This window comes from Bidens hawaiensis, unplaced genomic scaffold (genome assembly GCF_021521415.1).
Source record: "Bidens hawaiensis isolate Kalapana, Puna unplaced genomic scaffold, B.hawaiensis_p1.1 tig00043092_1, whole genome shotgun sequence".
NCBI lineage: Eukaryota > Viridiplantae > Streptophyta > Magnoliopsida > Asterales > Asteraceae > Bidens > Bidens hawaiensis.
In genome coordinates, this window is record NW_027497659.1 from 24,490 (window position 1) to 50,605 (window position 26,116).

At 33.8% G+C, this 26,116-nt stretch overlaps 2 protein-coding genes across 2 annotated transcripts; both read left to right on the forward strand.

Moving 5' to 3' along the window:
* Positions 1-1,707: 1,707 nt before the first annotated feature.
* LOC143594115 (replication protein A 70 kDa DNA-binding subunit C-like) lies at positions 1,708-8,669 on the forward strand. The gene is made up of 11 exons (XM_077073506.1): positions 1,708-1,860; positions 1,928-2,063; positions 6,543-6,642; positions 6,723-6,847; positions 6,914-6,998; positions 7,293-7,425; positions 7,504-7,715; positions 7,796-7,941; positions 8,050-8,201; positions 8,287-8,355; positions 8,448-8,669. The coding sequence occupies exons 1-11, from the start codon at positions 1,708-1,710 to the stop codon at positions 8,667-8,669; spliced, it is 1,533 nt and encodes a 510-aa protein (XP_076929621.1).
* A 2,083-nt stretch (positions 8,670-10,752) lies between these two features.
* LOC143594107 (uncharacterized) lies at positions 10,753-17,105 on the forward strand. Its single transcript, XM_077073501.1, has 11 exons — positions 10,753-10,822; positions 10,894-10,932; positions 11,016-11,107; positions 11,590-11,662; positions 11,765-12,043; positions 12,154-12,399; positions 12,468-12,535; positions 12,596-12,903; positions 13,106-13,935; positions 14,045-15,262; positions 15,442-17,105. Exons 1-11 carry the CDS (start codon positions 10,753-10,755, stop codon positions 17,103-17,105), a joined length of 4,887 nt encoding a protein of 1,628 aa, XP_076929616.1.
* Positions 17,106-26,116: the final 9,011 nt, after the last annotated feature.

A 26,116-nucleotide genomic window follows, 5' to 3' on the forward strand; every position in this document is an offset into this window, starting at 1 on the left:
AAACACTAAATTGATTTCATTATGTATTTAGGCATTAATCGATTCCACTTCTCCGGTGTTGCAGCAGCATGTTCGGACCGCCGGTATGTTATAGTTGCTTTCTCATTTGATTTGGTGTTCGTTAATTATTTATACAAACACTAAATAAATTTCATTATGTACTTAGGCATTAATTGATTAATAAGCGTCATCTTCGGTGTTTGTTAGTTATTTATATAATTAAGTTAGATCAAGTTATTTTATATATTACTCTGTTGCAGCACCCGCCACCGCCACCGCACCAGCCACCGCCACCGCCAGTATGCTATAGTTTTTGCTTTCTGATTTGATTCGTTGTTCTTTAACTATTAATATAAACCCTAAATCGATTTGATTATGTATTTAGGCATTAATCGATTCCACTTCTATGGTGTTGCAGCAGCATGTTCGGACCGCCGGTATGTTATAGTTGTTGCTTTCTCATTTGATTCGGTCTTCGTTAATTATTTATATAAACACTAAATTGATTTCATTATGTATTTAGGCATTAATCGATTCCACTTCTCCGGTGTTGCAGCAGCATGTTCGGACCGCCGGTATGTTATAGTTGCTTTCTCATTTGATTTGGTGTTCGTTAATTATTTATATAAACACTAAATCGACTTCATTATATACTTAGGCATTAATTGATTAATAAGCGTCATCTTCGGTGTTCGTTAGTTATTTATATAATTAAGTTAGATCAAGTTATATTACTCTGTCCTCAACTTGAATACATTCGTTGTTCGTTAAATTTATTTTATATATACAATTTGTTAACTTGATTGATTTATGCTCAATCAAATTACTATGTTAAGTCTGGACTTTTAAAAAGAGAATCTTTTTTTGTAACATGAGATACGAAAAATTTATAAAAAAAAATAGACATTCAAATAAATTATAATACACATTTTTTTTTGTAAAGACATTAAATTTATATTAATCATGACGAAAATTGAATACTTATGCAGCTTAAAATTCGGACTAATATACGCTCATTCAATAATTCTTTAATTAGGTAAATTTATATTAAATATATAATTTTTTAGGTTGACTGATTTATGCTCAATCCATTATCTATGTTAACTTTTGACTTATATAAATATATATTTACCCCAATTTATAATTGCTTTAATTAAGGTCAAAATTTACTAACGTAAATCATGGGCACTGATTAATTTATAACTTTTAAATTTAATGTATTTTTGTTAACATAAAAGGAATAACTAAATAAAATCATGTGACAGAATAATTTTGATACCTTACGTAAGCCTATATGAAAACGTTTAACTAACTAATTTCAACTTTAAATAACATATATATGTAAACTGTTTGGCATATATATGAAAATATTCTGTTTGACTATGCTTTGTATTTAACACATTTCTAATACTTTTAATTACGGAAAATAATAACTAACGAAAATCAAGGCCCCAGATTGGTTATTAACTTTTATATTTCTTCTATTTTTGTTAACATAAAAATAATATGTTTGCCATATATATCAAATTATTCTGTTTGCATTTGCTATATATTCTTTAATAACAATCCACCCTCGTCACCATCGAAGTCGATCTAACTGCCATGGTAATTCAATTGTTCTCTCCCTTTAATTTATATAGTTTGTTATATCTTATTACTTACGAAATACAACACCTTTTTTTAACAATGTCTCTAATACACAGAAACATGGAGCCAAAAAATTTGATCAAACTTAGGGAACTTGATGCTACCAAGACAAACTATACAATCAAAGTTCGAGTTGTTAGACTATGGAGAAAACCAAACAACAAGAACCCTAACGAAATTTGGTCGATTGAAATGATTATAATGGATGAGGAGGTAAATATTTACCAAATTTTTTTTTCTTTTTATAATATTCAGCACTCTCAACTACATAAATTTTCAGGGAACAAAGATGCAGGCAAGCGTGTTCAAAACTTACTTTCCTAAGTTTGAAGAACATCTCCGAGTGAATGAGTGCTACTTCATTTTTAGGCCCACACTGGCCGACAATGTCGCAAAAATCAAGCATGTAGACAATGGCCAGAAAATTTCTTTCCGTTGGCAAACAGACCTAAAAAAATGCACCACCTTCAAAGGCTCCAAGTCAATCAATCAATCAATCATGCCCAGTAAAATCCCACCGACAGCAAAGCTATAAGTAGGGTCTGGGGAGGGTGGGATGTAGGCACACTGTACCTCTATCCAAAGGAATAAAGAGGTGGCTTCCAGAGAGACCATCGGCTCTAAGTACATGTGTATGAAGCAAAATAAAGGAAATCAAAGTTTAACAGTTATATAAAAACTACTACTAATTATAATAATATTAATAATAAGATCACAGTTTAACAGCTATATAAAAGCTAATAATAATTATAATAATAATAATAATAATAATATATGTAAGGGAAATACCATTATGGTATGTGACCTAAATAAGTTAAGTCTAAGCCCTAATGTATTCAATTCTCTCTAAAATTCCTATCCTCAACCATGTCCTCGGAGAGGTTTAGGTCTATCAAATCATGCCTAATCCTCTCATCCCAAGTCAATTTAGGTCGTCCTCTACCCCTCCTCCCCTCTATAGTAATGTTTTCTACGGATCTAACAGGATTCGTCGTCTGTCTTCTCTTTACATGTCCAAACCATCTCAATCTCCACTCTCTTATCTTGTCTGCTATGTTCGCCACCCCTAATCTCTCGCGAAACACAATGTTTCTTATTCGGTCTAGCCTTGTGTGCCCACACATCCAACGTAGCATTCTCATTTCTGCTACCTCCATCTTCCGCACTTGTGCCTTCTTGATGGCCCAACAATCTGTTCCATATAGCATTGCAGGTCTAACTGCCACCCTATAGAATTTTCCCTTTAGTTTAATCGAGAAACTCTTGTCGCACAATATACCTGTGGCTGCTTTCCATCTACACCATCCTACCTGAACTTGGTGGGTCACATCACTGTCTAATTCCCCATCGTTCTGTACAAATGATCCTAAATACTTGAACTTCATTACCTGCGGGACCACCTGCCCTTCAATTGTGATCTGTGCGTCTTCATTGTCGTTTATCCCACCAAAATCACAGTGGAGGTACTCCGTCTTAGATCGGCTAATCTTTAAACCTTTTGTCTCTAAGGTTGTTCGCCACTCCTCAAGCCTCATGTTTAGATCTTGTTTTTTCTCAGCAAGTAACCCAATATCGTCTGCGAACATCATGCACCACGGGAGAGTCCCCTTAATCGACTTTGACAACTCATCCAAGACTACTGCAAAAAGAAACGGGCTCAACGCTGACCCCTGATGAAGACCTACCTCTACAGGAAAGAAATCAGTATCCCCCACTGGCGCACGGACACTTGTTTCACTCCTGGTATACATATCCATAATTATCTCTATGTATTTCCTGGGCACTCTTCTACCCTCCAAGCACTCCCAGAGCACCTGTCGTGGCACACTGTCGTAGGCCTTTTCTAGGTCAATAAACACCATATGTAGATCACGCTTCTTCTCCCTATTCTTTTCCATTAATCTTCTTTTAAGGTGTATTGCCTCTGTGGTGGAACGCCCCGGCATGAAGCCAAATTGGTTGACCGTAACCTGAGTTTCTCGTCTAAGTCTAACCTCAATCACTCTTTCCCATAGCTTCATAGTATGACTTAGTAGTTTGATTCCTCGGTAGTTACCACAACATTGGGCGTCTCCTTTGTTCTTATAGATAGGAACTACAACGCTGCTCCTCCACTGGTCTGGCATCTTACCTGATTTGAGAATACTATTGAACAGAGTAGTTAACCACATGACTCCTTCCTCCCCCAGACACTTCCACACCTCGATGGGTATGTTGTCTGGGCCAACCGCCTTAGACCTTCCCATCCTCCTGAGTGCATCCTTCACCTCTTCTCGTGTGATCCGTCGGCAGTAGCAGTTATTCGATTGTTGTCGTTGAAAGTTTGTGTTGTCATGTTCTTCTTGGTAAGCTCTCCCATTGTTAAAAAGATTGTGGAAGTAGGTTTGCCATCTTAGCTTGATGTCCTGCTCCTTGACCAGTACATGCCCATCTGTATCCTTTATGAACTTCACCGGTCCTAGATCTTGCCTTCTACGCTCCCTGGCTTTGGCAATCTTAAACATAGCATGTTCCCCCTCTTTTGTTTCTAGACTTTCATACATCCGTTTAAAGGCCGCCTTCTTTGCTTCCGCCACTGCCTTCTTCGCCTCTATCTTGGCCGTTTTGTAGTTATCCCTCAATTCCACTCGCTCCTCCTCATTCGTGCACCTCATTAGCTCCCTAAAACATCCTTGTTTGTCCCTTATCTTGTCTTGCACTGCGTCATTCCACCACCAAGACTCCTTATGCCCACTTGTCTTTCCTGTTGTGACCCCGAGAGTCTCCTTTGCTACTTGGATGATCTTTGTCTCCATAGCTTCCCATATATGAGTTGAGTCCCCATTTAGTCGAGCCCGCGTATGCAGTATGAGTTTATCCTTAAACAGTAGGAGATTTTCGTCCTTCAAATTTCCCCATCGAATTCTCGGTGTACCTTTCTTCTCTCGAACAGTCAGCTTATTTCTGAAGGCTATATCTGTCACTAGTAGTCGATGTTGAGTCACAACTGCCTCCCCAGGTATGACTTTGCAGTCCTTCCACCAACGTCGGTCTCCTTGCCTCATCAAAAGGTAGTCAATTTGCGTGTCGCGTCCGCCACTGCTAAAAGTGATTAAATGAGAATCTTGTTTCCTAAAATAAGAATTTATAATACCTAGGTCATGTGCCACCGCAAACTCTAGAAGATCTGTTCCGGTCTCATTCCTATCACCAAAACCGAAACCCCCATGTACGGCTTGAAAACCATTGTTAGCGTTACCAATGTGTCCATTAAAATCACCTACTATGCAAATCCTCTCCCCCCTAGGTATGCCCCCTACCACTGCGTTTAGGCAATCCCAAAATTCTCTCTTTTCCTGATCCCCTAGGCCTACATGAGGCGCGTAGGCGGAGACTACTGCCACTACTTCCTCTCCTAGTACTAATTTCAACACCATAATCCTGTCATTATGTCTCATCACCTCCACCACACTAGTGTGTATTTCCTTAGCCACTAGAAACCCGACTCCATTTCTAGCTCCATCAGACCCCGAGTACCACAACTTATACCCATTACACTCAGCCCCTCTATGTCCTTTCCACTTAGTCTCCTGGAGGCATGCTATCTGAACCCTACGTCTTTTAAGCACATCTACCAATTCTAGCAACTTACCATTTAATGTTCCTACATTCCAAGAAGCCAAACGCAATATACGCTCCCTATCTTTACTCTTTCCTACACCCCTCGTTTCAGGACATGGTCTCAAGTAATAGTCATGGTTCCTACGCTCTATGGTTGCAACTAATCACACAAACACAAGCAATAGAACACCAAATCAATAATAATAATAATAATAATAATAATAATAATAACAGAAACTAATAATAATAATAATAATAGTGTGTAGCAATAACAATAATAGTCAAGAGATCTTAAAATGAAAATAAACTCCAAAGATCCGGATCACGTATGTTCTAATGATAATAATAATAATAATAATAATAATAATAATAATACTAATAATAATAATAACAGTGAGAAAGGAACGAGTATACCGTGAAGATGATGAAGGCAGATACAGCTCAACGGCAGCCAGGTTACAAGAAGCTCACTCTTTTGCTTTGGGACCCCCAACGGCAGCAAAAATAATAATAATTGCGCACACAAAAATAATAATAATAATACCAACAATGATAATAATAATAATAATAATAATACCCACAATAATAATAATAATAATGCTACAAGTTACAGATCTGGTTTATTCAATATTAACAAAAAAACGAAAATTAATAAAAAATCTTAATTAAACAGATTTTCGGAGAAAACAATAAAAAAATAAATTAAAAGATCAATAATAAAACTGTTTAAAAAAATCTAAAATTGGCTGCAAAATGGGTGTATGTACACTGTACAGTATGTGAAATTTTGTCTACAATCAAAGTGGTTTTAGGGGGAAAACGAAAATCAAACCTTTCTGATATGGAGGAACACAACGGTGGAGAAGAGTGACGGTGGTGGAGCACGGTGGTGGAGGAGAGTGACGGTGGTGGAGCACGGCGACGGAGGATGGTGGTGAAGGAGAGTGACGGGTGGTGGAGCACGGCGGCGACGGAGGATGACGGTGGAGGCGGATCTTGTAGCAGATCGCTTGAAAGTCAATGTTAGATGACGGTGGATGACGGAGGATGACGGTGGCGACGAAGGATGACGGAGGATGCCACTATAAATGTATGTACCTGAAGTTAGCAGAAAAATTAATCCTTCAAAGGCTCCAAGTATGGTTTTGAATTCACCAATTTTGGTTCCATTTTAAAAGACCCTCTACCTCAGTACACTAGACTCGGTTAGATACCGTATTATTTTATTTATTATTTACTCTTAATTGTTTAACACACATTAAAACTTTTAACGCTCTAACTTTATTTCACACTAGATATTATTGGATATGTTTACAAATGCTATGAGGTGGAGAAGAAACCGGTAAGAGGTGGCAAAGAAGCAATCAAGATGGAGATCAAATTAGAAGATCTAGAGTAAGCAACTCAAATTTTACTTTTTTTTTATTCATTTGCACTTAACTATATTTATGTTATCCATATCAACAATCTTGCAGAGGTAGACACATCATATTAACCTTGTGGGAGGAATATTGTCAGCAAATGTTGAACTACATGCAAAATAAGCAACAGGCTCATGTGTTCCTAATTCTTCAATTCGGAAATCTGCATATATACGGACGTAAGTAAAAAATCATGTCATTATTTCATTGTACTCTAAATAACTAACGAATTTATGTTATTACAGATAACAGGACTGTTTCTAATGTTTATGATGCGACGCGGTTGTTTATAAATTCACCAATTGATGAAATCCTAGAATTTAAGAAAAGGTACATTGTTATTATATATGTTTAAAATAATTACCATTTATATTTACCTTTACTTTCTAAAGGTAATACTATTATTGTAATGCTATAATTTAAAAATATAATCTGTACAGCCCATTCTTCCATGCCAAATTTGTGATCGTACAATTGTAATAGTATTATTTAAAAATTGATTCTGTTTTGATAAAAGCTATTATCAAAACACGGTAACACATGAAAATAGACCATTCACAAGTCTTGATTTTTTTTATTAAAAGTTACCTACTCATTATAACAAATAATGTTTCATCACACCAGTTTCCTGTCTAACATTGGTGAAGAAACATCCTCTCATCGGTCCGTTGGTACCTCTATGGTCTCGTCACTGGAAGACGAATTTCTTAATGATATTGATTTCATCAACATTCGTGAAATTAACGAAATCAAAGAGGTATGTCATTGTTTTTTAAATTTTTTGTTTTTAGATTCATTGAAACATCATTATTAAAATTCTCTTATTTCTGGATAGGTTAAATCCCTTATTGTTGTTGGTAAGATCAAAGTTCTATGCATTGAGAAATCATGGAATTATCGTAGTTGTGATTTATGTAAAAATGGAGTTGAAACCACAACCTTCAGAATTGATAAGGGAGAGAATCCAGCCGATTTTGAAGTGGCGAAGCAGTACAAATGTCTCAATGACAATTGCACTCAGACTATTGTATCATCTCCTATGATTAGGTTCTCAAATCTTTTAACTTTTTTTTTTACAATATTAAACATGCTTTATCTTTTTAATTTATTTTAATCATAATTTTAAGATACAAGATCCCCATACGAGTCCAGGATTGCACAGGGACTGTGACTCTTACAATGTTTGAGCGAGAGGCTAACAAGCTTATAGGACGAATTGCTAAAGACGTGCTGGACGAACAGGAACAAGTAAACTTTTTGTCTTTTTTAAATCGTTTTATAATAACATTACTATAATAGTGAAATTCTATAACTTTTTATATTTGAAATTAAAACATTTGATGCTTTTCACAGTCGGCTGAATTTTTAACTCTTCCTGCAGCCTTCAACGTTTTATTAGAAAGAAAGTTCGCCTTTAGGATCGAGATCAAGAACTATAATCTTGATAACAATGCTGAGTATTTTTCCATTACAAAACTGACTGAAGATCTGAACATTATTTCAAAGCTCGAAAAGAATTTCTATAATAATCAGGTAATTTGTTAATTTCTTCATTTATATATAATAAACCGGTCAAAACTGTACATGTAAAGCATGTGAGTTTACATACAAAATGAAGGTTGAAGATTCTGATTCGGTGAACCCAAGTAACTCAGAGTTGCCATTACAGACGGATGTTTCTTTGAAGGTTATCTACTATTTTTACTTATGTTTTCGCTATCTACTTAAATCAAACTAACTATATTGAACTTATAATTCCTTACTTTTTTTATTATATAGGATTCTATTTCATGTACCGCTGACAATGGGACCCCGATTTCCAATAGCAATGAAAGTATGGGCACGGCTCCCAGTGTTGATTTGAAGCGTAATCTTGAAGATGTATACGACGTTGACGAGTCATCCGCTCTGTCATCAACTAAACAACAGAAGATTCACACAAAGGATTTGCGTGATGCAAATTGGAATGAGACGCTGTTGATTCCTAAAACCGAGAAGTAGTAGTCGGTTCCTATTTAATTTAAAAAACTTTCCTTTTTATTGTCTTTTTTTGCATGGTTTGCTGAGACTATGTTTCTTTATATTTTCTGTTTTGATTGTGTTGGGGATTTTTCTTTTTGTTTGACTACATGGAGATTCCTTTTTTTGATAAAATTTTATGATTGGTTATTGCTATGTTTTTATGTGGTACATATGTTTTGCAAAACTTCAAATTAATATTATAGACAAATAATATTTCACTTCCTTAAAGTACAATTACTACAAAAAATATTCCAATTACTATTAATTAATTTTTTCATTAAAATACAATTCTACATTAGTAGGTATATGTATGACTTTAAAGTACCTACATGCAAAATTAAGATAAAATACGAAAAACTTTAACAAAATTTATATTTCTACAAAAAACTACCTACATGGATATTACTTTTTCATTGAAGTCATCAAATTTATATTTATAATGACAAAAATTCTATTTTTATGCTCAATCAAATTACTCTGTTAAGTCTGGACTTTTAAAAAGAGAATTTTTTTTATAACATGAGACACGAAAAACTTAAAAAAAATAGACATTCAAAAACAATATAATACAGAATTTTTTTCGTATAGACATTAAATTTAAATTTATGATGACGAAAATTCAATACTCCTGCAGCTAAAGATTCGGACTAATATACGCCCATTCAATAATTCTTTAATTAGGTAAATTTATTTTAAATATATACTTTTTTAGGTTGACTGGTTTATGCTCAATCCATTATCTATGTTAACTTTTGACTTATATAAATATATATTTACCCCAATTTATAATTGTTTTAATTAAGGACAAAATTTACTAACGTAAATCATGGGCATAGATTGATTTTTAACTTTTAAATTTAATCTATTTTTGTTAACATAAAAGAATATGTTTGTCATATCAAATAATTTTGTTACCTAACGTAAGCCTATATGGAAAACTTTACCTAACTAATTTCAACTTTAAATAGCATATATATGTAAACTGTTTGCCCTTGCTTTATATTCTTTAATAAACAAAGTGTTCCACAAAGCTTTTCTCTACACAGAGTGTTCCACAAAGCTCTTCTCTACCAGGTGTGATATTTTATCATAGTACTACACCAAAGTTCGTCATTCAAGTAACTAATTCATTACTCTTTTATTTTTATTTAGTAAAATGTTATATTTCATAATAAACACTTTATACATTAAATAAGTTAGGCATTCATGTTGGTTGTTCTATCGTTGGTATTGCCACTGCAACTGCTCCTCTTGATTCCGGTTGTAATCTTGGTTGCTCTTATTTTCTTGGCTTTTACACCAATCAAGGGCACACCATAGACCATTATAACACTACGTTATGCTTCAAAAACAAATATATTCAGTTGTCGTATATATGCATATAATTATTTGTTAGGCATTTAGAGTTGTGATAACTTTTCATCGTTGTAAGTAGTTAATGATGTGAGTCTATTCGGACGAATAATCCTATAAATATATGCAATTTCACATAACAAATTTAATATGTTACAAGACAAATTAGAATTTTATTATATTTTTTCTAATTGATACATGTTAATAATAATATTCTATTTCTTTTCTTTGATCATATATCTGATATCTAAAAATAAAAGTTATAAAACAAACACGCATTCCTACATATCTCGTGTGCGTAGTGTTTTTGCACAAATAACACTCTAGACCTAAATTAGAAGAGGAAATATTTAAGTCCTCATGTCACTAAAATACCCATATGTTACCTATATAAAAAAAAGCTTTTTTATTGATTTTATGCTTCCGTATGATTGCATGCATATGCTATAACAAAACAAAGATTAATTAACAATAATAAGAATTAAATAAATACCTTTTTTAGTGGCATTTATTAACCAATACCATCTAAACTGTTAAAAATATAGTACTAATAAATCCTTTTTCGATTTTATAACTTTTAAGGTTTTGTATTCTAATTAAGCTCAATCGTGTAATACAAACGGTGGAATCCCATCACCTCTAAATATAAAGTCTTTGACTGCATACTGTTGACTTTAATTATATTTGCACCTTATAGATATACAAGGACATGGCTAAAAGGAAAACCCCTCAAATTTCATCTTCCTCTAAAGCGTCACACACCGGCGATTCTTCAAATGGTAAGATTTCCATTTTGTATTATATAACCGTTACAACAACTTTTTATCTTTTTTTTTCTTTTCTTTTGTAGGGGACATGCAAAGAACTACTTTATCTGACATTTCTAATGGTAAATAAATTTATTTGTTACTTATGTTAAACTTAACTCATCATCTAATAATATGTTTATTTTATTTTTTTTATTTTTTACAGCTTATGTAAACAACGTTCGTTATGCAAATGCTTCAGAGGCGGTAAAATTCAGGAAAGTAGATCTACATATCAATAAATCCAATATTGTTCAAGTAAATAATTCCTTGCTCCCACTGCTATAAGTTTCAATCCGTCTAAACTGGGAATGTGTTTAGTTTTTAGCATCGATTTTTTTCAAGTCATTTATACACGTTTTACCTTTAAAAGAATATACAATCTGTCCTTAACTACAATAGATTTAAAACACAAATACAAGTTTAATTTTTAATATATATATATATATACATATATATATATATATAACATAATTATTATAGTTTCGTATTAGATATAAAACTTTTGTACTTTGTAATATCTACAAACTATTTTCCTTGTCTTTACGTCATTAGCATGAATTTCAAGTTTTCAACTGTAAATGCTCAATGAAATTGTATATGTAATTTTAAAACACGAAGTCATATTACAAAAACATTTTAATTTATCGATATTATAAAATCAATAGATAACATTAAATAGTTGTTTTTTACTTTGTAAATCTATTTCTTATACTTCTATTTGCACTCTATTATACAAGGAAATGTCTAAAAGCAACACCCCTGAAAGTGCATCATCCTCTAAAGCGCGTGTCAACGGTCATGCTTCAAATTGTAAGTTTTCAATTTGTATTATATTACGTTCATTTTTGTAATTCAGAAAATTTAAATTTGTCCGTGTAGAACAACATTTCTACAATTATTTTCTTTATGTAGGGGACATGCAAAAAACCGTTATATCTTCAGCCGACGTTCGTAAGTTAAATGCTTCAGAGGCCAGGAAATCAAGAAAGCTACTTCTAGATAGCAGGAGATCTAATATTGCTCCTAACACCCAAAAGTCTAATAAACCTTTTTCGTCATCAATAAATTCTACATCAATTACACAGGGCAAAGAAAATGTGACACCAAATACAATGATTACAAATCAAAGCAGTTTGCAAATTTTTCATGAAAATACAAAGAATCCAACTTCATTAGGTGATATCAGTAGTGGTAAGATACCCGTTTACTGGTTATTTTTCATAATTTAAACATAAACGATAATATCAATTATTATCAACTTGCTCATGTTACCATATTTTAAATCTTAATTTTTTCCCCAGGGGCATCTACTTCCAAAAACAACAGGTCTACCTCATTATGTGATACTCGTCGAGTTTATATTTCTTCACCTATCATGGCATCCAGCAATTGTGCATCTACTTCTTTAACAAAGTTATCATCAGGAAAGCGTAAACTAATAAGTAACTCGCGGATTACAAATCCTATACCTATGCTTGACTTGACGTCAGATGAAGAAGTTGATGTCGAAGTTTTGGTTAAAGACCCATTCAAAGGAATCTCAACAGGTACTTATAATACAACAATTCCAATTAATAATGCACATACATTTTTTGACCACCAGTTAATTTAACAGATTACTTGGATCATGGTGATCAGAATCTTATATGTGAATTATGCCATGCAAAATTGTGGAAAATGAGGGTGGAATAGGAAAAAAAAGAAGGAAAAACAACTTATTTCCTATGTTGTGGTTACGGTAAGGTCGAGCTACCTGAATTTAAAGATGCTCCGCCAGCTTACAAAGATCTATTTAGCAATGTTGGTCCTAAAAGCAAGTTTTTCTTAAAGAACATTAGACGCTACAATTCTATGTTCGCGTTTACATCAATGGGCGGAAAGGTTGATTCCTCCATTAATAGAGGTAACGCTCCATTCGTGTTTAGGATTAGCGGTCAGAATTATCATTCTATTGGAAGTCTTTTGCCAGAGAATGGATCAAAACCAAAGTTTTCGCAACTATACATATATGACACGGAAAATGAAGTCTCAAATAGACAATGCTTATTTAGGTATGTATTAACTCAATTAATTCACTATTTTTACACATTTGACCTTATGTCATTTTTTTAAATAATGACAAACGAATATTCTTATTCCTACCAGTCAATCAAAAAAACAATCTATAAGAGGTTCCAACTTGCTAGATCTTGAGATAATAAAGGATCTACAGCGTATGTTAGATTCTCATAATGAGCTGGTGAAATCTTATAGGATGACAATAGATCGTTTTCAAGAAAATCCTCATGCTAACCTTAAGTTGCGTCTTATTGGAAGAAGACAACAAGATGGAAGAACATACAACTTGCCGAGTTCTTCTGAAGTTGCTGCGCTGATTGTTGGTGATATTGGTAATATTGAGCCTCGAGACATTATTGTTGAAACTAAAACGGGAAGTCTAAAGCATATAAGTGAATTGCATCCTTCATACGTTTCTCTTCAATATCCACTTTTCTATATTTACGGTGATGATTGTTACAGGGTTGACATCTCTCATAGAGATTTTAGAAGCTTACAAAAAAGTAAACGGCCAAACAGCACCATGAGAGAATTTTTTGCGTACAGAATTCAAGATAGGCCAAATATTTTCTCATTGCCTCTGAATGGAAGAAAACTTTTTCAACAACAGTTAGTTGATATATACACAATGATTGAAACCGAAATACTCAACTACATACGTAAAAAACAAAAGGTTCTTAGATGTGAGTCATATGAGAATATTCATAACTTAAAAAACACCAAAAACCAAGACATGTCCCGCGTTGGTCAACGTGTGATATTACCTTCATCTTTTACCGGAGGTTCTCGGTACATGATGCAAAACTACCTAGATGCCATGGCTATTTGTAGGTGGTATGGATATCCAGATTTTTTCATAACTATAACATGCAATCCTAAATGGCCTGAAGTTAAAAGATTCCTGAATAGTACCACCATTAATCCTGAAGACAGGCCTGACATCATGTGTAGATTATTTAAAGTTAAGCTTGATGCAATAATCAAAGACTTAAAAAAAGACGAAGTTCTGGGAAAGGTTCAAGCAGGTGATTTACTTTATTATTTACTTAATATAATAGTATTTGTTAAACATAGTCTTCTTTTTAGCAACTTTCAATTTATATCGAACATTAATAATATTCATTTTTTATGTAGTTGTTTATACCGTAGAGTTTCAAAAGCGTGGGTTGCCTCATGCCCATATATGTTTATTCATGCATGCTGATCACAAGCTTCCTACCGTTGATCATATTGACCCGTTTATTTCGGCCGAGATTCCAGACAAGAAGGAAGATCATGAATTATATTCCCTTGTGAGTGAATTCATGATGCATGGTCCTTGTGGTTATGATAACATGAACTGTTCATGCATGATTAATAGAAGGTGTTCTAAAAAGTTCCCTAAAAAGTTTACACCTCACAATTCTATTGATTCAAATGGTTATCCTATATACAGAAGAAGAGATTCTGGATGCACAGTTAAAAAGTATGCTGTGGACTTAGACAACAGAAGTGTCGTGCCATATAATAAAACGCTTCTGAAAAGATATCAAGCACATATTAACGTTGAGTGGTGTAATCAGGCTGCATCCATAAAGTATTTATTCAAATACATTAACAAAGGTCCTGACAGGGCTACAGTTGCTGTTGTAGACGCTGACAATCAAGATGATCAAGATAAAGCAAGAGATGAAATTAGAGAATATTATGATTGTCGATACCTTTCTGCGTGTGAAGCAGCATGGAGGATATTTGCATTTGAAGTACATTACAACTCGCCTTCAGTAATTAGGCTTCCTTTCCATCTCACTGGTCAACAACAGGTTACGTACGGGCCCGATGATGATATTGATGATGTCCTTAACAAACCATCAGTTTCTTCATCAATGTTTTCAGCTTGGATGTTGTGTAACCAAATTAATGACGAAGCACAAAACCTTACTTATGTTGAATTTCCTACTAAGTTTGTTTGGAAACTTGAACAACGAAAGTGGGAACGACGAAAGCAGGGTTTTTCAATTGAAAGAATTCATCAAGTTTCTCCGTCTCTCGGTGAGGCGTATTTCTTAAGAATTCTTCTAAACAAAGTCAAAGGACCAAAATCTTTTGATGATATTAGAACGGTAGATGGCCAGACATATCCTACATTTAGAGATGCTTGCTATGCACGTGGACTACTCGATGATGACATGGAATATATCGAAGCAATTAAGGAGGCGAGTGCATCCGGTTCTGGTTATTATCTTCGTGCTTTATTTGGATCAATGTTATTGTCCAGCTCTCTTTCTAGACCTGATTTTGTGTGTGAAAAAACATGGGAATATCTATCAGATGGCATTATTTACACACAACAAAGAATATTGAATATTCCAGGTACTCCAATTCGCTATTCAGTACTAAAATATATGAACCATATTATACTTTCAAATGAAGATTAATTATAAATTTTCAAATTTTACCATCCTTAATGAATTTGGTTTTTCGTTTTTATGTTTTGTTCATATACGTACTTCATATAATATTGTTTATATTTTATTAATACAATTTTGCAGATTTATCACTTCCAGAAACTCAAATTAAGAACCTAACTTTGTGTGAGATTGAGAAGTACCTACTTCGAAATAACTCAAGCCTACGTAGATTTCAAACTATGCCGTATCCTGATCACGATTCTATAGCTTCTTCAAACAATCGTTTAATTGTTGACGAACTCTCTTATGACACAATCACTTTACAAAATGAGTCTCACAGCCTTATAAGTTCATTAACAGATGAACAACGAAAAGTGTTTGACGAAATCATGAACGCAGTTGAAGCTAACAAAGGAGGTGTATTTTTTCTTTACGGCTATGGTGGAACAGGAAAGACATTTTTGTGGAAGACATTATCTGTGGCAATACGATCTAAAGGTCAAATTGTATTGAATGTTGCTTCAAGTGGTATTGCATCATTGCTGTTGACAGGAGGTAGAACAGCACACTCCAGATTTCATATTCCTATAAATCTTAACGAGGACTCAACTTGCAGCATAAAACTAGGAAGTGATGATGCGCATTTACTAAAGGAAACAAAATTGATTATATGGGATGAAGCCCCAATGATACATAAACATGCATTTGAAGCTCTTGATAGAACAATGACGGACGTATTAACTGCTAATACTTCTATCAATTCGGGAATCCCATTTGGAGGTAAAGTTATTGTTTTTGGTGGTGATTTTAGGCAAGTTCTTCCTGTTATTACAAACGGAAGCAGACAACAGATTGTGAATGCATCTTTATGTTCTTCCTATATTTGGGGTAAATGCAAACTTCTTAGGTTAACAAAAAACATGCGGTTAACCATCGGAGCTCAAACATCTGATATTGAGCAGACAAACCAGTTTGCTAAATGGCTATTGGATATAGGCGAGGGAAATGTCGGTGGTTCAAATGATGGTGAAGCAACAATAGACATACATCATGATCTTTTGATCAATGACTCGTATGATCCGATTCAAAGTTTAATTGATTTTGTTTATCCTTCAATTCTACAAAATATCAAAAATATTGAATTCTTTCGTGAAAGAGCAATACTTGCACCTACCAATGAAGATGTCCAAGACATTAATGATCGATTGATCTCACTTTTTCCCGGAGATGAAAAGGAGTACCTTAGCTCAGATAGTATCTGTCCAACAGAAGACTTCGTTGATCCGTTGCAAGCAAATTTATACTCGCCCGACGTGTTAAACGGTCTTAAAATTTCCGGATTGCCAAATCATAGATTGGTCTTAAAGGTGGGTGTTCCTGTTATGTTACTCCGAAACATTGACCATCAAATTGGTTTGTGTAATGGTACTAGGCTGCGAGTCATATCTCTTAAAAAACATGTCGTAGTAGCTGAAATAATATCTGGAGGTAATATTGGTACTCGCACATATATTCACAGAGTAAATATGATACCTACAGATAACAAGATTCCTTTCAAGTTTCAGAGAAGACAATTTCCAATTTCAGTATGTTTTGCAATGACGATTAACAAAAGCCAAGGACAGTCACTATCAAAAGTTGGTTTGTATTTAAAGCATCCGGTTTTCAGCCATGGACAGTTGTATGTGGCACTATCAAGAGTGAAGAGTAGAGACGGAGTCAAATTATTAATATTCGACGCAGATGGCAAACTTACAAATAAGACATCTAATGTTGTTTACAAAGAGATATTTCGAGATTTGTAATTTATGTTTCACTTTGTCAAATTTGATTGTGACTTACTTTCTTCCTTAGTTTCAACAATTTATCAGTTTTTGTGTCTTTTTTCACTTTACATGAATAAATCTATCATTTATGTTACCATTTATATTGTGTCCAACCATATAATATTTAAGATTAATGTGTTAGTAAATTAAACATATGCTTCTACCTTTAATATTTAATACCACATTGTTTCTTCAAATATTTCAATGTTTTTAGAATTATAAAATAAAATTTCTTAAACCCGTGTTCTACACGGACAACTAACCTAGTAGTATAATAAAAGCGAATGTTATGGTTGTGTGTTGTGGTATGATGGTAAAATGATACATAACATAACAAGTACAATGAGTACTTGCATGTAATTAATGGTGTATTGGTAAAATAAGACATGTTCAAAGGAATGGTCCCTTACAAATGCACAGTCACAGACAGACCTGCCACACACGATAACGACGCCTCTACCGACGCTTACTGTAGGGTCAACCTCATGGGATTCTTACTTTTCTTCTAACCTTTTTGCTCCTTAATTATTTTCACCCTTCTGCTGACTACCTCTTTCTTTATTCCTTTCATGTTTGCCCCAATATGTCTACTTAATTACGTGTTTGCAATGCATAAGTCAAAACGTACCTAGAGATAGAGGTGCACAAACCGGTTTGGTTAAACCTGGTTCGGTTTGGTCAACAAAAGTCAAAACCGGTTTATGATCGGTTTCAATTCGGGTTGAAACTGATTTTTTATTATGTTACGATCGGTTTCGGTTCGGGTTTTGATCGGTTTCGGTTCAGGTTTTTGCCCGGTTTCGGTTCGGTTAACCGGTTTTGGCGGAGAAAATTGCAAACCGGTTCCGAACCTACATTTCAATCGGTTCCAAACCGATTTCTACATAATCGGTTTCAAACCGGTTCGGTTTTGGAGCGATTTTTGGGTCGATTCAGTTAACCGGTTTATTTGCCAACCTATACCTAGGGGCGTTGTTCGTGTTTTTAATCAGGTTTCGTGTTTTCGGATCGGGTTATTCGGGTTTTATGTTATAGGAATCGGTGGTCAAGTTTGGACGGAAACGCTGGGGGGGGCTCAAGATGTATAAAAACTTTCATGAACAAGAAATTTTGATTTACACCACATACAAAACTTTGGGAAAAACGGTCTGATTTACACTAATGCATAAAAAAAGAAGGCGGCAGAGCCTAGAGATAGTCAAAAAAACCGGTTCCCCAACCGGTTTACCGGTTTAAACCGAAAACCGGTTTTTACGAAAACCGGTTTGACCGGTTTACAAACCGCCGGTTCGTATTTCGGTTACAAGTTTTAGATCCAAAACCGGTTAACCGACCTTGAAATGGGGATGTACTACATGATTTGGGAAGACGCCGGTAAACGTCAAAAGGTAAACACCCCAAGCAGTGAACTTGGAAGGTATGGTGGTACCAACTTTGTGAAACACATGACTCCGGATGAATTTAGAAGTCTTGATTTGCTGGCTTGGTGGAGAGGTAAGGAGGATGAGTTTCCGATCCTCGCCGCCATGGCCAAAGATTTACTAACGGTCCAAGCTTCCACGGTAGCTTCGGAGTCTGCTTTTTCTGTTTCTGGCAGGGTTATATCGATTAGGAGGACTCGACTCACTCCACCAGCTATAGAGATGTCGATTTGCTACAAGGATTACTTGGACTCTTTAGATAGGGCACAACATCAACGCTCACTCGAGGGGGAAATGGAGTATGAAGCGGGCTTGTATGAATACGAGGTCAATGAAGGACACACTCAACCAATGACCGATGAAGAAGCCGCGTACGACGATTACCTAAGAAATAGCTCGGGATCGGGTAGCGAAGAAAATTAGTTAAAGAAACAGCAAACATGGAGGCAAATAATGAGTAAGAAACAGCAAGTTGTTCATGTAATCGTGTCTAAGCATTCTTTAATGTTTGTATTTTTGAGTTACGAATATGCGATAACGATTTAATGTTTGTATTTTTAATGTAAAAACTATAAATGAAAGTTATGTGTTTTTAATCTTTGGTTTGTTGAAAACACATTCACCAACACACACTCATACTCATCTTCCAAGCAAAGAACCCTAACAACGAAAGCAAAGAATGGCTTCGGTCAGTCCGTTTTGCCTTGTAGTTACCGGTTTGCCTTGTAGTTACCGGTTTGTTTATACTGTGAAAAAATAATGGTTATTAAAAAAAAAAAAAAAAAAAAAACCGGTTAACCTAAAAACCGGTTATTAAAAAACCGGTTAATAAAAAAACCGGTTTATTAACCGGTTCTAACCGGTTTCTAAACCGGTCCTAACCGGTTAGACCGGTTAGGGTTTTGATAGACAAAAACCGGTTATTAACCGGTCCGGTTATTAACCGAACCGGTTTTTTTCCGGGCCAAAAAAAACCGGTCCGGTTAATAACCGAACCGGTTTTTTTAAAAAAACCGGTTTGTGCACCTCTAGCGGAGCCACCACTGGCTCTCACCATCGTTCGCTCATGATAGGAATCCTACCCATTTACTGACCTAGATAAGATTCAGGTTTATTCGGTCTGGTTAATCGGTATTTGGGTTTTTAACTATAAGTTGGAATGCATTCTTTAAAATTTAACTTAACATGTTATTTTTTAAATAAAAAGTATAAAATGTTAAGCATAAAAACTCCAAATATGATCCTTCTTTCAAACCCATGTAGTAAACACAAATATTAAGTAGCAAAGTGTTAAATAAAATAAGCACAAATGCAAAGCCAAAGCGTATCAACCAATCTTATAAATAAACATAAAACGTTAAATCGTTATGTTAAAAAAATCATATATATATAAAAAATAACAAAAACATAACATATGGGAGAAAAACCATACTTTTCTGTGTATGCATGTATGTATGTATGTGTATACATGCATGTATGTATGTATACGTATGCATGTATATGTGTATGTATGTATGTATATATATATGTGTGTGTAGGGGTGCAAATGAGTCGAGCTACTCGCGAGCTATTCGAGATCGGCTCGTTAAAAAGCTCGATCGAGCCGAGCTTAATCGAGCCCGAGCCCGAGCTCAAGCCTAAAAATAAGCTCGTTTAATAAACGAGCCCGAGCCTGAGCTTCACTTATCGAGCTCGAGCCAGCTCGCAAGCCTACCTTTTTTATAATTTTTTAAAATATATATTTAATAATTATTAATTAATATATATAATGTTATGAAAAAATAAATAGAAATAACTAAATAATATATATTATTTTATAAATAAAGTTATAATAGAAAAAAATCATATAAAAATAATTATAATTATATTAAAAATAGTTGATATATAGTAAACGAGCCGAGCTCGAGCTTGAAAATCTACTCACGAGCTGAGCTCGAGCTTTGAAAATAGAGCTCGAATCGAGCCGAGCTCGAGCTCTGTGTAAGCTAAACGAGCCGAGCTTGAGCCTAGTCGAGCTCGGGCTCGTCTCGGCTCGTTTGCACCCCTAGTCTCGTTTGCACCCCTAGTGTGTATGTACGTATGTATGCATGTATAATCGACATATATTTTTTATGTGGATTCGGATTAATCTGGCTAATTAGCTCGAATAAACCAATTAATTACCGAACTAAATACAATCTTTGGGTTTCGGGATTCCATCTTAATAGAATTTTGGTTATTCAGGTTTTAGCTTAATCGGGTTCAAATTAACTCAGGTTGTGTTCGGTATTCGGGTAAAAACGACACCTACCCATAGCCATCATAAATAAAATAAATCAGATTACAAATTACATATCTATGATTGAATTTTGTCAACTTATAAATTTATGACAATCTAGGTATCGTTTGGTATGCATAAATAATAGGGGAAATGGAATGATTTATTGCGTATGAATGAAAAAAGTGGTGTTTGGTTGCTCAATAGAATGGAATCATCCATTACACATGAAATCTCATTCCATCAAAACCATTCCTTCCTACCCCCTCCCCCCTTCTTTTTTTCCATTCCATTCCTCATTCACCCTGGTTTCTTAACAACACCATCACCACCTAACAACAACTTCCATTACCATCGCCATCACCGACACCTTACCGCCACCATCGCCACCACCAGCATCACCTTACCACAAGCGCAACCACCGCGACCGTTGTCGCCACCATCGTCGCTGGAACCACCGAAAACATTGTCACCGCCGCCGCCTGACCATCACTGCCACCCTACCATCGCCATCACTATCAATGCTACCACCGCGACCCCCACCACCACCGTCGCCACTGCCACCGCCATTTTCGTCGCCAGAGCTAACACCGCCACCGTCGCCATTGCGGTTTTTTTTTGGCAAAAAAATAATTTTGAGATAGGAGTGTTTTTATTATTTCTATTTCAATCAAACAATTTTTTAGGATACCAAACAACATAAAGTAATAATTCATTTCATTCCCATAGGTTAACCAAACAAGACAAGAAATGGAATGATCCATTTCATTCCCTTTCCATTCCATTCCTTTTTTCATTTCATTCCTCCTTCATTTCATTAACTCCAGCCAAACATACCCATAGTTTTCATTGATGTTTTGTGACTAAGTAATTTTATTTTACAAGTTGTTTAGAAAGCAAAAAAGTTGTTTGTTGTTTCTAGAGGTCTAGACCTACACACTATAAATTGGTAGGTATGACCTCTAAGATTCTACATAATTAAAGAGAAGCAAAGTCCATAAGAACTACGAAGATCGTTTCACTAAATTATTATAAACTAAACACGTGGTTAGTTTAATATTATCTTCTACATTGATGTGATCTCAAACATAAATGGTAAAAGTAATGACGTTTTTGTTAAAAAAATATACTTAAAATGGTTATTTGAATCGTGTAAAAATTTACAATACCTTAAAAGTCATGAATGTCTTCTCAATAGAAAATGCCAAATAATGGCTGTGTGTTGTCCACTCTTTTTTATGTGGATGACGTTATATTTACGGGATAAAGGGGTATCATTTAACTTTGAAAACCTTCATACAATTTTAATATGCTATTATTTGGTATCGGACTAGTATCCTCGTTCTGATCAAAAGCCCAAAAATATTATTTTGAAATTTGGAAAAAACCTAACGTCGTTAAATTTTTTTTAACGGAGGTCCAATGAAAACAAATTATATGAATATTAGGACCGGTAATAACTATTTTTTAAGTTGGGATTATTATCGACCAACTTGGGATTATTAAAATCCAATTTGACAAAAATGCATGTGAGGAGAACAAACATCTACCTGTACTATTAAAGCAACACATTATTTCCACATGTAATTCAATATACCCCTCATATAGACGCCAAGTGTATAGGTTTCCATTTTTAAAATTTTCATTCAATGAATGATAAAATGAAAAATATGTTGTTGGTGAGAATTGAACTCACTATCTTAATTAAAAAGTTTGTGGCTTACCAATTCAACTAAGATAAATTGATACTAACCTTCTCTTTTCTTAATTGCTATAGATTCACAACCTTCCATTTTGATTTCTTTAAAAATACAAATACAAAATATTCTAACTATCTATGTATTTTATAAAATTATTTATATCTTATAAATCCATAATGTATGTTATTATATATATTATTAAATTTAACTTTTTTGTTTACTTTTTAACCACCCGTGTATCACACGGGTTCTATCCTAGTATCATATGTTAGGCTAGGATGATATGCATGTGTATAGGTAGTATAGGACTAACACCTAGCATGTGATTGCTGAATGTTGTATGCCTAGTAATTTTGGATAAAAAAAATGTAATTAATAATCCTGGATATTTATGCCTAATGGTAAGCTTACGAATGAAAGAAAAAGATAAAAACAGATGACAAATAATAATTATAGGATAAAATGAAATTTAAAACCTATATTCCGTTGAAAGTTAATCTTCAAACGAGTTAAAAGAAAAGTAGCATGGGTTAAAGTTAAAGTGACGAGTTATTAAAATAATTTATTTAAATTTGAATTAAAATATGTTTATTATTTAAAGGTTTTGAGCCATAGTATGATTAGATACGGGTTGGGTTAGGGTAAGCAACTTAACCACCATAGCCGACATGATCGAACCGAATTTAACCGATAATTGACATAACAGGTGGATCGGTTTAATGAATTTTCCAAAACCGTTGAATATAGGTCGGTTTTAGTTAAAGCAAATTCCAAACCCGCCATATCCGAACTGTCCAATTTATTTAACCAACAATGCTTTGATTAACTTTCATCGAGCATATTGTTGAATTATACCATTTTGATGTTTTTGGTTCAACGTTTATCAAATTAACTTGAATTTCATTGTTGGATTATATATTGTCATTTTTTTTTTATTTGATATTTGGTGTTAATGTTAGAGGTTATATATTTTGTTGGATTATGCCTTTTTTTTTGGTAATATTTGGTGCCTAACTTTTAGGTCCATATACATTGTTTTGGTTACGGTTAATCGACACATAAACGACTCACTAAAATCTTCAAAACCGATTAACCAAAACCGCCATAACAATCCGGTTATGGTAATGGCTATCCATTAACCACATAGTGGTTATGGGTATGGCCGAAAACCGCCCCAAACCAACCCATGCACACCCCTAGATCCGAGTTACTAATTCATCAACTTCTTATGGTATAAATAGATGTTCTAATATAATTCTAACGTGTGGTTTTCGCTTTTTATAATATTGAAAAGTCATGATAAATTCCCACAAAATTATCAATGTTGTTTCATACATGTATTATTACTCGGTTATTTTTTTATTTAGTTATGACTAATAACTAATGGACTCGGGCCAATGAGCTTTAACTCATCTTATTGGAGGGGAAATAAAAATTGGGATTGAGGCCACAAGAGCTTAAGTTCGAATCTAATCCCAATCAGGTTTTATCACATTATGCCTTCGAGCTTTTCTCTGAAACATAAAATAATGAGTTTGGATCACCCAGCATTATCTGCGATCATAAACATATAGCATTATCTTTACTACTGGGTTACCACATATAGGCGGACTTTATTCATTCAGTCATTAAAAAAATACTATTGAACTTGGATTCTTATGATTAATTACTAGATTTTGACATTTTGTTATGATTAGTCAATGATAATTAATGGGTGAATTGGGAGTTGTGACATTCGATCCAAAGTACCAAAATCTAGCCATCCACATCACCTAGCTGGGCCTAGGTGGAACATGCCTATTACTGTCCACTGTTTAGTATGGACACACTAGACTTTCAAAATTTTAACATGTTGCCACTTGCCAAGTCTATGGTAGTCTTTGTTATTTTATAATGAATATTTTTTTCCAAACTAGTGTTGGTGGAAAAAATATTTATCACTTTGGTGTTCTTAAAAAATATATACCAAACTAATGTGGATAGAAAAAGTATTTTTTATTTTGATGTTTTTCATTTATTTTATTCATCTTTTACTTTTAAATCTAGTTTTTTTATTAGTTAATCTATTATTTATTTTTGTTTCATATTTCTTATATATTTTTTATCCAATAAATCCAATAACTTATTTTTATATTTTTATCAATCAACATTTTCTTATTATTTTACTAAATTGTTCTAAATATTTTCTTTTGATTTTTTTTCTCAAATATATGCATTTTTTTTGCCTCTCTGTTTAATTATATTCATTTTACGAATCAACATATTTTTTACTTTCCATTTGATTTGGTTAATCTATTCTCTAATTTTATATCATATTTCTTATATATTTTTATGTCCAATCAATCCAAAATGTTTTTTTATTATTTTTCTTAATAGTCAACATTTATATATTTTTACTAACTCGTTCTAAATCTTTTCTTATAATTAAAAAAGAAAATGTGCAATTAAATTAACCCGCTTAAATGTTAATGTTGAAGAAAAAACACCAACAAAAGTCAATAAAATCCATACGTTGGTAAAACGCATGCGTTGCAGCGATTATTCGATGAGAATTTGGTTAGTATCGGCTATGTTCGTTACACTACTGGAACTAAACCTAAAAATAAATTCGTAGAACAATCATATTTAATATTAAAAAGATCGCTAAAGCCCGGGTGTTGATAACAACCAGGAGTCGTGGTGGCTATTCAACGCGAATTTGGTCAGTATGAGCCAGGTTTGTTAAGGTATCGGATCTAAACCAAAAATAAAAACTTGTAAAAAGCGCATATTTAAAACAATTAAATCGGTAAAATCTGGGCATTGGTAAAACTCAGACATTGTGATACTTAACCCAAACTCGATCAATATCAATTAGGTTCGCTACGGTACAAAACTAAACCCAAATAAAATTCGTAAAATAAATATATTTAAACAGAGAGACGAAAAAAAAAACTGAAGACAAAAATAAATCAAATGAGAAAATAAACAAAAAAAAAAGATTTATAACGAGTTGCTAAAAAAATAAGAAAACGTTGATTGACAAAAAATATATAGATTTATTGGATAAAAATGTATAAGAAATATGAAACAAAAATAAATAATATATTAACTAATAGAAAAACTAGATTTAAAAGTAAAAGGTGAAATTAAAATAAATGAAAACGCCAAAATGGAAAATATTTTTTTCCACCAACACTAGTTTGGTAAATATTTTTTAAAGAAAACCAAAATGGTAAATACTTTTTCCACCAACACTAGTTTGGGAAAAAATTCTTACAATAATTTTAATTAATTCATCATTTTCTAAACAAAGAAGGAATTCATTAATTCAAGTATAAAATCTTTTAATTTTTTTAACGTCCAACAAACAGATAATTGTTTAGATACACCATATGAAGGGAAAAGTGAAATATTTGTGGGCCCTTGGCTGGCAAAAGTGAAATTGCACTAATTTTTTATGTTATTTTACTAATTTCGTGAAAATAGCGTTAAAAGTGGCGGAAGGTTAATCAGGCATCATGTGGTGGCATTGATAGCTGAAAGAAAAGGGTACATGCACCAATCGGCTGGGGTCCTGATGGTTGAGTGTTATGTGCCTTATGTCCAAGGCTTGATGCAAAACCAATATCG

Excerpts from the sequence above, each read along its gene's own strand:
- LOC143594107 (XM_077073501.1), top strand. The coding sequence starts at position 10,753 with ATGGCTAAAAGGAAAACCCCTCAAATTTCATCTTCCTCTAAAGCGTCA. Across the intron at positions 10,933-11,015 it reads TTTATCTGACATTTCTAATG|CTTATGTAAACAACGTTCGT; the intron begins GTAAATAAATTT and ends TATTTTTTACAG. Across the intron at positions 11,108-11,589 it reads ATAAATCCAATATTGTTCAA|GAAATGTCTAAAAGCAACAC; the intron begins GTAAATAATTCC and ends CTATTATACAAG.
- LOC143594115 (XM_077073506.1), top strand. The coding sequence starts at position 1,708 with ATGGAGCCAAAAAATTTGATCAAACTTAGGGAACTTGATGCTACCAAG. Across the intron at positions 6,848-6,913 it reads AAATCTGCATATATACGGAC|ATAACAGGACTGTTTCTAAT; the intron begins GTAAGTAAAAAA and ends ATGTTATTACAG. Across the intron at positions 8,202-8,286 it reads AGAATTTCTATAATAATCAG|GTTGAAGATTCTGATTCGGT; the intron begins GTAATTTGTTAA and ends TACAAAATGAAG.